Source organism: Gambusia affinis, linkage group LG20 (assembly GCF_019740435.1).
Source record: "Gambusia affinis linkage group LG20, SWU_Gaff_1.0, whole genome shotgun sequence".
In the NCBI taxonomy this organism is placed as follows: Eukaryota; Metazoa; Chordata; class Actinopteri; order Cyprinodontiformes; family Poeciliidae; genus Gambusia; species Gambusia affinis.
This window is the reverse complement of record NC_057887.1, coordinates 433,102-446,596: the sequence shown is the minus strand read 5'-3', so window position 1 is coordinate 446,596 and position 13,495 is coordinate 433,102. Positions and strand designations below refer to the sequence as shown.

The following is a 13,495-nucleotide window of genomic DNA, read 5'->3' as shown; positions in this document are numbered from 1 at the left end:
GCCAACACTTACAGCCAGACCTGTAAATTTGGGTCACAGCTGTTAAACTCTTTTGCCAAAGGGCCAGTGGCCTGCAAACTTTAGGTGTGTCTCTGATTCAGAACACCTGAATAAAAAAAGTCATCTTTACCATCCTACTGTAGAACTTGACTTCAGACTGAGGAGGCAGTTTTGGCATTTGAGTCAGGTTTGGTGAATAAATTATATAAGCTGCAGCAAACAGGCCCTGAATGACTATAATTTAGCTCTCCTAGTTTAGGTGAAAGGCCTGAACTAGGAGTGGGTAGGTTTTCAGCAAGTCATAGCATTTTCTTTTTTTAATTTTTTAACAGATATTGGATTGCACATGGCTGTGTAAGATATTCAATGTCTGAGATATTATTTTAAAACCTAACCATGATTTAAACTTTGTTATTTTATTCCTGACAGGTCTTCTGGAATTCTCAATCAAGTTTATTTGCATAGCACATTTCAGCAACAAGGCAGTTCAAAGTGCTTCACATTATAAAAACATGATGAAGATCAGTTCATAGTAGATTTCATGAGTCACCTATACTTGTAGACTTGTGTACTTTATTATGTCCAGACGACTCCAACGCACTTCACACTACATTCAGTCATTCACACACATTCACTTGGTGGCAAGCTACTAGACAGTAGCTACAGCTGCCCCAGGGCAGCTACAGCTACAGCATTGCCATGCATAGGAACCACTGAGCCCTCTGACCACCACCAGCAGGCAAGGAGGGTGACATTTCTTGCTTAACCTCTTACACCCTAAGCGAGCTGAGGTCACATGGCAGCTGGACCCACCGGTGGGTCCGTCGGGTTCTAGAGGTTAAAGACACAATGACAGAGGTGGGCATAGCAGGGATCAAACCAGCAACCAGCCAATTGCAGAGCGAATTCCTACCACCATTGTCCCTCGAAAAATCAAACCTTAAAAGAAATGTCATACAGTCAACAATTCTGAAACCAGTAACAGACATAGCATTTTGCCAAATGTCATAGTTAAAATCATCATTGTATATCAAAAATGTTTGCAAATATTCCATTTATTATGGTTGAAAAGCAACTTTAAACAGGTGGATTTTTAGTCTAGGTTTAAAGGAACTCAGTGTTCCGGCTGTTTGGTAGTTTTCTGGAAGTTTGTGGCATGTAGAAGCTGAATGCTACTTCTCCATGCTTGGTTCTGGTTCTGGGGATGCAGAGTAGACCAGAACCAGAAGACCTGGGAGGTCTGGAAGGTTGATACAAAGCCACATCTTTAATGTATTGTGATGCTAAATCGTTCAGTAATAGAAGCATTTAAAAGTCTATTCTTTGAGCTCCAGGGAGCCAGTGGGAGGATTTTAGAACTAGGTAATGTGCTCTATCTTCCTGGTTTTAGTCAGAATGCCAGAAGCAGCATTCTGGATCAGCTGCAGCTGGAGGACTGATTTTTTTTAAGCAAACCTGTGATGACAATGTTGCAGTAATTAATGTGACTAAAGACAAATGCATGTATGACTTTCTCTAGAGTTAGTTCTGGCTGAATTTTCGTTATGGAACTAAAATGTGGTCAAATAAAGACCATATTTAGGGTTCATTCTGAAGTTAATATGTTGATGTGATTTTGACCATTGGTCTGGTTTTGCTCTTGAACTCTCCTCCCATAGATGCCATTTTTGTACAGTGTCTTTCTTCTTGTAGAATCAAAAATCTTTGACTTTAGTTAGACAAAGGATGTGTGCAATACTTTAGATGTTGGTCTTGATTCCTTTGGGAGCCCTTCACATGGTGGATGTGATTTTGGAAAGGTGCATGTGGGCAATAACTATCATACTGACTAACTCCATTCAGCTTGCATAACTTAGTAATTACTTCAAGCATTGTTCATGCTTGTTCATATCAGTAGTTGGTCTTACAGCTGGCATCTCAAAGCTTTAGAAATGGCTTTGTTGACTGTCGTATCTGAATAACTATTAGTATTTGCATTTATTTTCACTGAGTCACTGCTTTTTGAAATCTTTTAGCCTTTCTTTTAACCAAATCATGCTAAGGGCCACAGACCATCTTTGCTTTGAACTGAACCTAGAACATAAGAAATTTAAAGTGATTTACAGAATGTGGTGGCTTTAAATATTCACAAAGTTTTTTTGTTTTTCCTCGTTTATTCTATGGCTATTCAGGTCGTACCCTTCTTGAGAAGCTGTTTTTGCAGCAGCAGCAGGAAGAGTCAGAGGAGGCTGAGAGGCTCTGCTCCAAGATCTTGGCCATGGGTCTCCTGCTTCCTTTCACTGACTGCTTCAGAGAACAGTTAGGCGGCAGCACAGCTCAAATTTCATCCACTGCATCAGCCAAGTTTGACGTACGTACTTTTATTTTTACACATCTTTTTGACATGTTTCAAAATTCTTTTAGGGTCATGTGTAATTTATCACCACTTTTTCAGCAACAGTGCCAATCCCATTCGGCATTTAAATACTATTGTTGTCATTCACTCATGATGTGCATGAATGTCAGATAAATATTCTTTAAAAATTAATTCTGTATTAAAACCATGTTCTCTTCAAGGAGGATTTGTCATGCAACATTTTTATGTTGTATGATAAATTGCATCCAGAAAGTTAGGAATAACCACTAAGGATAATTTGGTGACTTGGCCAAATTTTCTTGACCTGCAAGTTGTTATAGGTGTCTGATGTCATTCTTTTGTTGCTTCCCCCAGCTGCTCCCAAGCTTCAAACATGTAGCTTTATGGAGGCAATGTCACCCTCTCTCCAAGGATCTGCCATGAAACTTGTGTGATAAGGTGACAATCGATTCCTGTCCTCCAGCCAAGCGATCGATGAAATTTGTTCATGTGAAATTTCAAGCTTGTAGACATGCATATTCCATAGCGACACAATACAAAAAGATACAAATTGTTAAAGTGTTGTCATTGCTGCCTTCACCATTGAGTCAGTCTCATGTGTTGGGTTCAACCAGAGTGGCAAGAACCTGGCGAGTCTCACTGTTGACATCACTCCCTGTGTGTCAAGGGCATTCGAAGTTAGCTGGAGTTGAAAATATTAAAGTTCACATACTTCATTGTCCCATTCAATCCCTTGAAAACACTATCACCACCCAGAGCCCCATAGCAAGATGCCAACTCCATCAAGCTTAACATTTGGTATTATCCTTTTAGCTTTGCAAGAGTCACCTTGACTTCTAAAATATACTTCTTGTCATTTTGGCCAAATTGTTCATGAAGTTAAGTCAAGCTTCAGAGTGTAGGGTTTGGAGCACATTCGTCTTTATTTGAGATCTGCTAAGTGAGGAATATAAGTATCTGAACACCCAGCGACATTGCCAGTTCTCCGATTTAGAAATCATAGAGGGGTCTGAAATTTTCATCATGTCATATGGTGCATGTGCACTGTGAGAGACATAATCGAAAAAAATAAAAAATAAAAATCTGGTTATTACAAAGTATGATTTTTTATTTTTGTGTTACTGTTGCAAGAAAGTATTTGAACACTTACCAATCAGCAAAAATTCTGGCTCTTAAAGACCTGTTAGTCCTCCTCTGAGCAGTACACCTCCACTTCACTTTTTATTCTAAATAAGAAGCGCTTGTTTGAGGTCATTAGCTACATTAAGACTCCTATTCACCCCACTCAATCAGTAAGACTCCAACTAATAAAATGGCTAAGACCAAAGAGCTGTCCAAAGGCACCAAAGACAAAATTATTGTTTTATTGCAGGCAGAAATGGGACAGGCGACCACATAGTGTTTGATCATACAAAACCTCTGGTGGCCATCTTTGTATAAAGATGTCAAAGAGATTGTTTGATTTATGCCAGAATGACACGAAAATTTGGCAGTATGGGTCCAATGAATAAGACGAGCTCTGATGGAAGAAGGGAGATATAGTCTGTCGGGTGATATGTTATCAGGACCGGGTTCAGTCTGTTGAGCTGCCAGTGCCTGGTCTCTAATTTCCCAAGAAAGGGCTCCAATGACACAATGGTGGAATGACGGTGGCAGCAAGTGTGTCTTTATCGGGGGAAAACTGTTTTGAAAGTGCATCTGGTTTGGTGTTTTTGGACCCAGGCCTGTAACAAATTGTAAAGTTGAATCTGGAGTTAAAAAGTGACCAGTGAGACTGTCTGGAACTCAACCTTTTGGTCTGTTGAAGATAGGCTAGGATTTTTGTGATATGTCCAAAGGATGGGATGTTCAGCCCCCTCCAGCCAGTGATGGCATTCATCAAAGGCCATCTTTATGGCAAGGAGTTCTCTATTGCCTACATCAGTTTTTCTCAGCTGATGAGAGACAGCAGGAGGAGAATGCACAGGAATGTAGTTTGTCATCAGTTGGTGAAATCTGTGACAGGACCGCTCCAACCCCTGAATGAGACAGGAATAAACTGTCTAGATCACATGTGGCCCTCTAGATTCTAGATTTATGCATAAATAAGTTGTGTGCTTAAACATTATTTTTTTTAATTAAATCAAAATGGTTTTTATTTGTTACGGCCAAATTAGGTATCCAAGAAATGTGAATGATGAGGCATGGAGCTCACATTTCTCTGCTTTGACAGTCTGTTCTCCAAGAGATGCGGAAGGACCAGGCAGATATGTTTCTTGTGCTTCTCTACGGATCTTGGAAAAAATGAGAATGTCGTTGAGATAAACAAAGACAAACTGATTAAGCTAGTTCATAAGGACATCGTTGACTAGAGATTGGAACACAGCTGATGCACTCATGAGGCCAAAAGGCATAACCAAATATTCAAAATGGCCAAGTGACTGATCTAATAGTTTTTATCCACTTGTTGATCACATAGCCCTTTCAAGCAAGAATTATGATCCTGTAAGTCTAAATTTTCAAAATAGTTTATTGATTATCTTAGGGCATTAAAGAAAGTTGAGAAAAAAACTTGGTAATTTTTTTTTTCTAGGATTCATCCAAGTGTCCACTCAGGTAGACACTATAACTAATTAATTGTTGTATATTACATTGTGAATTTAAAAAAAATTTTTTTTACATTTTTTACATAATATTGTCTGCGACAGACTGTCGACCTGTCCAGGGTGACCCCGCCTCTCGCCCGGGACGCAGCTGGAGATAGTCACCAGCAACCCTCCCGACCCAGTTAGGGACGAAGGGTGTTCAGAAAATGGATGGATGGATGGATGGATGGATGGACATAATATTGTGACATTAGTTAACAGAATGCATGAATATATACCATTGTATTCAACTCTTATCCTAGTCTAAAGTTCACTATTATCTCATCCCTTCATTCACTCCTTCTCATTCAACTGATCAATCTTATTTTAGTCGTAATATCAAACAGTATGATATTATTATGGGCATTGTTAATTTTACAAAACTAACAAGATTGAATATGATACTTCAGTCATGTTTTTGTTTTCTGTAACATAGTACAGTTTCTTCAGTTTCAGACTTATAAAAATCAAGGCCATATTATTTGAAAATGCACAAAGCGCCCAGGTTGCAAACAATCCATTGGGTGCAGATGAATTTAGTTTTGTTTGTGGGCTGGATCATTGTATGCTGACATTATTGGTTGCAGTGAGGTAGGGCTAGTGTTCTCCAGATCTCAGCGTGACCTCATGGGGTGTCTTAGAACAGTGGTATCCAAAGTCGGTCCTAGAAGGCCAGCCTCTTGCCTGTTCTAGTTCTTTCCCTTGTTCAAGACACCTGGATCAAATGATGACTCATTAGCAGACAACAGGAGACATAGTGAGGAGGAAGTTACTACCATCAGGCAAAGAACTAGAACATGCAGAATGATGGTCCTATAGGACCAACTTTGGACACCACTGCCTTAAACACCAGTCTGCGTATTATTGGTGATGAGATGGCACTGGCACTCTTGAGCATGTTTGGATTGAACCCACATTCATTATCACACAAGCTACAGATGCCTTGAAATGTAAAAGAGTCACCTTCTCCAAGAAGTGTACAAACACTTGGCATCATGTCAAGATGAAGACCTGGCTAAAATGATCAATACATTCTTGTCTTTGGGTATATGATGTATGACATGATTCCACATTTATTACTGGAAATGTCTTCAATCTTTCTTCTGTCAAGGCCATATTTTCTTTTCTTTTTGGAATGCATAAAAGTTTGTGGTCTGTTAAATGCTGCAGCTTCATTCATTTCATGTCCCTCAATATCTTGATTTACTTCAGTAATCACAGATTCTTCATTTTCATCTCCACTGTCACTACTGCTACCATTTAATGGCAACAATGGACTTCAAGTTAAGAATTAAAATATGTCAGTTTATTTAGTCAAAATACTTGCTTATTGCATATTGTAGATCTATAGTCAGAGTACTGAAATCAAAACTTCTCAAAATATTACCACTGATGCATGATGTCCACTATAGCGGACAAGTGATAAGTTGTAATTATCTCCAATTATAAGAGAGTACGTCGGTAGTAGTAGTCTGTATTTTTTGTTTTTAGGTAGGTAGGTAGGTAGAATGAAATTCATTAGAAATTCCATAATTAATTCATTCATCATGGAATGATTTCTAATTCATTCAATAAATTAGAATGATAATAAATCATTCTAATAAATGATTACTACTAAAAGTAGTATACTTTTAGTATACTACTTATACTAAAAGTATACTACTTATACTTTTAGTATAAGTAGTATATATATATATATATATATATATATATATATATATATATATATATATATATATATATATATATATATATATATATATATACTATTCTAATTTATGGAATGAGTCTGTATATTTGCTGAATGCTTACCTACAGTTGAAAACAGTTTCACTATTCAGTAATATTCTTTGTGAAGAATTATCTCATAGTTGCCTTTATTGTCTGATATTATCAAGTGCTAAAAACTTCAACAATATGAGATTCTGTTTAAGGGGGGGTACTGTCATGTTCTGTGTTTTCCTGTGTTTATTTTGAAGTTTCCTGTGTGTCTGAGTCTCCTGTCTCCCTTGATTAGTTCCCAGGTGTGTCTCGTTCCCTGATTACCCTCTGTGTATTTAGTGTCACCTGTGTCTCTGTGTCTTGTTGGATCCTCGTCATTCGTCACGTCTATGTCTCGTCCCTCCGTCGTCCTGTTCCCTGTGATCTGGTTTATCATTAAAACTCCTCATTTAACCGTATCTGGGTCTGCTGCGTTTACCTCACCACCGCTTCCACCACACCCATCATGACAATTATATATTTGTATATATAGATATATATCCAGATTAGGGGATTATATATATAAATAAATGATAAAATATTATGGCTAACAACACCACCTGGGGTTTTTGTTCCAGGACTATTCAGCTTCACAATATTTACAAAAAGGCTACGCCAGGTCAGGACAACAGGGAGAGGTGGATTATTATATTTTAGAAATGTTTTTTTTTTTTCTCCAAAGTTAAAAGTGGGCCTACAATAGAATACATGCATAAAAGACAACTTACAAGGTTCACACATGTATATTGCACATTAGCTCTTCAACAACAAGTTGTATTCTCCAACCCAATTAAAATTTATACAAATAAAAAAAAACCCTTCAAACCAAACAGCAAAACAACATGCAAAGCAATCGAACAAACAAAATAGCAAAACAAAACCTGCAAGCAAATGACAAATATACATACAAAAAGGGAAAAACATCTACAAACTGCAAATGAACATGCAGTAGAATTACAAAAGGGACTCACCATGAGGAGGCTGAGCCCAACAATAAAATTATTAATTGGGTAAATGACCTCCCAGCTGAAAAAGGCAGAAAACAAAAGGACAGAGACCAAACAACGACTTTGATATGGCTCTGCTCCCGGTGCGCACATCAGCGAGGAGGAGGAGAAAGCCACGAACAATTCACAGCTAAGTTCCACAACAGCCCAGGATCTAAAAGTAAAATTTATTCTACGCCGTTGCACAGAGCCCACAACGAGCTGGACAATGAAATCCCTCACCCCGGTACAAACCCCAAGCCCACGGTGTGTCCGACCACACGCACTTCCAACGAGCAGGAGAAAAACCACACAACCTAACCATTTCCCTGAACCCCACGGAGGCATGATCACTAAAAAAAAAACTGGTCTAGAAGCCAAACAAACAGGAGACCACAAAACTAACCTGGAAACTATGAATGCTCACCACACGCTGTCTTCACAACTCAATAGAAGTGTGTGGGAACGTCCGATGCACACCTGGGTTTGTTTGTGCCAACCACCACTCATCGTACAAGTGAACCTGCACCAACATACCACACTTACAATAAATGATACATGGATTCAAATCCACAATAAATTACCAACTTTACAGAGTTAATTGTGCTGAAAACTGCAGACCTCATAAACAGACAGAACAAAATTATTTATGAACATCTTTAAAACCTTGATATTTCCATGGTTTCCATTTAAAACACAGAAAATACCAACACTTCAAAAATACATTTTAAAAGAACAATTCCTTTGTCATGCCCTGCGACAGACTGGCGACCTGTCCAGGGTGTAAACTGCCTCTCGCCCGGAATATAGCTAGAGATAGGAACCAGCAACCCTTCCGACCCCATTAGGGACAAGGGTGGATGGATGGAATTACTTTGTCACTAATGTTATGATTCAAGTTTCATGGGAAGAGGAGGGTTTGGTTCATATTAGAAAGACAACATTGTAAAAACTAATTTGGACTTTCTTTTAACTCATTACTTTAAAGTTTTTTCTAACTTCTAAAAGGAAAGTTGTGACTAACTTGGCAAGGAAGTTGGAGGAGAATAGTGAATTACATCGTAAACACCTGTTACTTGAGAAAGTGTTTAAAATAGTTTTGTTTCTGCAGCATGACCAGCTGTATACATGGGCCGCAGTCAACCAGCCGCCACACTCACTGGATCTTCTTGACGGGAAACTAGCAGGCCAACTCAAGACGCAGTGGTCTCCATTAAGGCTAGGAGGAGAAAACAGAACTGGTCACAAATCTATGGAAGCAGGTAAGCTCAACATTCAAATATTAAGTATGAGGAAAACAAAATAGAATTGTTTTCCACATCAAGCAATTAATTTATTCTGAACAAGTGGAAAGGAATCGCATACAAAATACAAAAATATTGTACACCGTTGCAGAGCCCACAACGATAAGTGGCGTTTACTTTAAAATTATGCAAGTGTGCCTAAAAAAATAAAGGTTTCATAATTTTTGTCTTATTATGTGCGAGCTATACTGATTGAGTAACATTAACTTTTGTAATTTTAGGGGGGAAAACTTAAGTTTAAAATACTAGTATTAAGTTAATATTAGTATGTTGTAATTTCTTAAACAATACCCAAAACATAAGTTTTTTAAACTATAAACTACTTACATAAAAAGAAAACAACTTTTTTTAGACAGTTCCAGCTTTATATTTGTTTCTTTGCTCAAACCTAGACAGTAAATACAGAAAACAAAGATAGTTTGTACAAGTTTTTCAGTAAAACAAACTCAATCACATACCAAGCTGTTTGTTTTCAATAATAACATTATATACAACAAATATGGCATCAGTATTAGATATACTCAAACCTGAAAAAGTCAGCACAGGATACTTCCAAACATACAAAAGTGAAGAAAAAAAAGACAAACACAAACTCACAATGAAAATTAATCTAATGACAAAATAATAATAAAAAACAACTAGCTGTTTTAGAGGAGTTTCAGATTGTTTATTATGATACAGATCAACATCTTGTTGTTTGGCTATGAATTTTACAAATATGAAGAGGTGGCAGAGTTCTTTGTGAAAAGTGGGGAAAGATAGTTTATCTTTTGAAAGAAAATGAAAACAGTATTAATGAATAAAAAACTTGCCCATAATGATGATTACATTTAATATCTTTGCAAATTTCTTTGCCTTTGTCAGGGTTCCAAAAATAATGTAATTTTTAGAAAATTCAAGAAAGTTTGGGATTTTAGGGAAAAGCCAGTAGTGCACATCCTCCTACAAAGCTTACAATATACACGTTCATAGAAAATGTGTTCTGTTGATTTAATATCACCATCACAAAATAAACACTTGTTATCATCAAATAGCAAATAGAAGTCTAAGGAATTCCTTACCTTTAAGGAATTCCTTAGACTTCTATTTGCTATAAACACCTGAAAATATTTTGAAGTGGACTTCCTTAGCTTTTGGAGGATTGGGATGATTTAAATAGTTTGATAAATTTTTTTTCCCTTGAGAAGAAAGGATATATAATTTTGATTTGAATCAAAAGAAAACATTGGTTACGTATTGTAACCCCAGATTCTGTGAGTACAGACGTAGCCCTTTAAGGCTATTGCTAATGGGTTTATCCATCATGCACAGCGCAGTACTGAAAAAAGCTTAGTCCACACCCACCCTAACCCTCCCCCCTCCGTATGAATAACAGTCAGAGTGGACCAATGGCTCCCTAACAGCGTTTTTCTTCAGCTATTCAGGAACCAGTGAGGCCCCCAGCTTAAAGGGCTGTGCCTATATTCATAGAATTTGGGGTTATAATACATAACCAATGATCTATTTTGTATGGGTTTCAAGGCTATCACTAGTGGGTTAACGGCGAAGCAGTACTGTAGTCTATTCAGGACTACAGTACTGGTATTGAGGATGTAGGATGTAGTCTATTCACATAGACTACATCCTACATCCTCACTCTGACTACATACAGTGATCCCTCGCCACTTCGCGGTTCACTTATCGCGGATTCGCTATTTCGCGGATTTTCATAATGCATTTTTTTTTTTTTTTTTTTTGCATTGTGCTCTGCATTCTGATTCGCTAAAAACTCACTCCCGCTTCTTGTATCAAAACATGCTACGAATTGTGCTATCATTTTGTCGTCTCGTGCAGTTGTGTACGTACGTAAAACAGCTTGGCAAATTTAAAATTATCTTGTAATTTCGAACATCTCCTAAACCCATAATGTCGACGAAACGGCCTGGACCGACAAAAGCACCTGCGGATGGGACCAAACGGCGGAAGATGCTACCTATCTCAGATAAAGTTAAACTTCTGGACATGCTAAGGGAAGGTAAAAGCTATGCAGCCGTTGCTCGCCATTACGGAATCAATGAATCTTCCGTTCGTTACATAAAGAAGGATGAAAAAAACATAAGGACGACAGCAGCAGTCAATTTTAATACGAATGCAAAAAGGGTTGTAACTGTCCGCAACAAGACCATGGTACGGATGGAGACGGCATTAGCTCTGTGGATTAATGACTGCAGGAAAAAAAACATAACCCTGGATACAAACGTTATCTGCACAAAAGCGAGAATGCTGTATGAAAACTTTGCTGTCAGTGACGGGGAAGAGGGAGAGGATGCCGGGCCCTCAGCAAGTGCTGCTGACAAAGTGCCAAGCGCATTTAGTGCAAGCAAGGGCTGGTTTGAAAAGTTTAAGAAACGCTTTGGACTTAAAAATGTTTGTCTGCACGGTGAGATGGCGTCTGCGGATACCGCTGAGGCAGAAGCCTTCGTGAACAATAAATTCAAGGCGATCATTGAGGAGGGGGGATATAAGCCCGAACAAGTTTTTAACATGGATGAGACTGCCTTATTTTGGAAACGAATGCCCTCCCGCACCTTCATCATGCAGGAAGAAGCCAAAGCCCCAGGATTTAAAGTTCACAAAGACCGTTTGACCCTGGCTATGTGCGGAAATGCCGCAGGTTTCATGATTAAACCGGGGCTGATTTACAGGTCTAAAAATTCCAGGGCGCTGAAAAACAAAAATAAGGATGATTTGCCTGTTTACTGGATGTACAATGCAAAGGCTTGGATGACAAAAGCGCTCAATCTGGATTGGTTCAAAAACTGTTTCATCCCGGAGGTCAAGTGTTATTTGAGAGGAAAGGGACTGGACTTTAAAGTGCTTCTGCTCCTTGACAACGCCGGAGGTCACGGTAATGATTTGGCATATGATGGTGTGCAAATCGAATTTCTGCCGCCAAACACTACATCCCTGATTCAGCCCATGGACCAAGGAGTCATCCGTGCTTTCAAGGCTCTCTATACGCGCAACACCCTGCAACATCTTGTTGACGCTATGGACTCGGATCAAGATTTCTCACTGAAGGACTACTGGCGTGGATACACCATCGCATTGTGTCTCCAAAACATTCAGAGGGCCATTCAGGAAATGAAAACGGAAACTCTGAAGGCCTGCTGGAAAAAACTATGGCTAGAGGCAGTGCAAAACGCAACCGGAGGCTCGCTTGACGAGGTCCACCACTCTGCCGTAGAAACAGCTGTGAATCTGGCTAAACAGATTGGAGGAGACGGCTTTAATGACATGAGTCCGGATGACATAAACGCCCTGATTGATGGAGACGCACAGCCGCTGACCGATGCAGAGCTGGCAGAAATGACAAAGCCACAAAGCGACGATGAAAGAGAAGAGGGAGAAGAGGACACGAGAGATGAGGAGGAAGGACTAACGCTTGGTCGCTTAGCAACCATGGTGCGAATGGCCACTGAACTTAAGCGAGTAGCTGAGGAATGGGACCCTTTGATGAGCCGTTCATTACAGTTCTCCAACATAATCGATGGTGGCATGTCGGTCTACAAGGATCTTTTTGCAAAGAAGAAAAAAGAGCGACAACAGCTGCCTATCACTATGTTCTTCTCCCGAACAAACACACCTGCACCGCGGGCTTCAGAAGAAGAGAACACTGCAGAGCGCAGTCAGGATGCAGCGCCCCAGTCTGAAGAGCAGTGAAACGGCCTACACGTGAGTCACTGTATTTGTATACATGTAATAGTTGCTAATTGTAAAAAAAAAAAAAAAAAAAAAAAGTTTTCTATTTCGCGGATTTCACTTATCGCGGGTCATTTTCGGAACGTAACCCCCGCGATAAACGAGGGATCACTGTACTGTGTATGTAGTCAGAGTGAGGTCATTTAGGCGTCGATACCACCAGCGCACCCCCCCATCTTTTTTATTAATGAGTACCACTGGTGAAGCCCACTCAGAAGATGATGGTACCACTACTCCAGCTTCCAACATGTCCTTGAGATGCCTTTCATCTTCACCTTGAAAGCCCAATGGTGTCCGTCTGACTGGCTGCCTTACAGGTCTTGCGTCTGCAGTGTTTATCTTGTGAGTAACAGCAGAGAGCTGGCCAAGATCTGTATCATTGGCTGCAAAGAGAGACTGGTATTTTAAGAGCAGCTCAATTAGTTTCACCTGCTGATCTTCACTGAGCGCCTCACTGGATGTTGTATAGAGGGCTTGGAGGTGTTTTGGTAGATCTAGAGCATTTTTCTCAACTCTTCCAAACTTTGGGCTATCTGTGTGGCTGTTCTCTTCCACGGCCATGGTTAGTAGTTGTTTATCATCCAAATCCAGCATTATAAGTGGGTCATCCGGAAAGGTTTCAACTAGAATGCCCACACACACTCCACAGGGCAATGATGCGTTGGTATTTGAGAAATTACAAAGTCGAACTGGAACTCTGGGGTTCATGTAAATGGCAACACT

General features: G+C 39.3%; 1 protein-coding gene across 1 annotated transcript in view; it reads left to right on the top strand.

Annotated features, from left to right (window-relative positions):
• Positions 1 to 13,495, top strand: part of LOC122822913 (formin-2-like) — a 97,785-nt gene that overhangs the window by 7,563 nt on the left and 76,727 nt on the right. The window contains exons 3-4 of the mRNA XM_044102002.1: positions 2,172 to 2,350; positions 8,839 to 8,989. Coding sequence (XP_043957937.1) covers positions 2,172 to 2,350; positions 8,839 to 8,989 — 330 coding nt within the window. The remainder of the gene's footprint in view (positions 1 to 2,171; positions 2,351 to 8,838; positions 8,990 to 13,495) is intronic.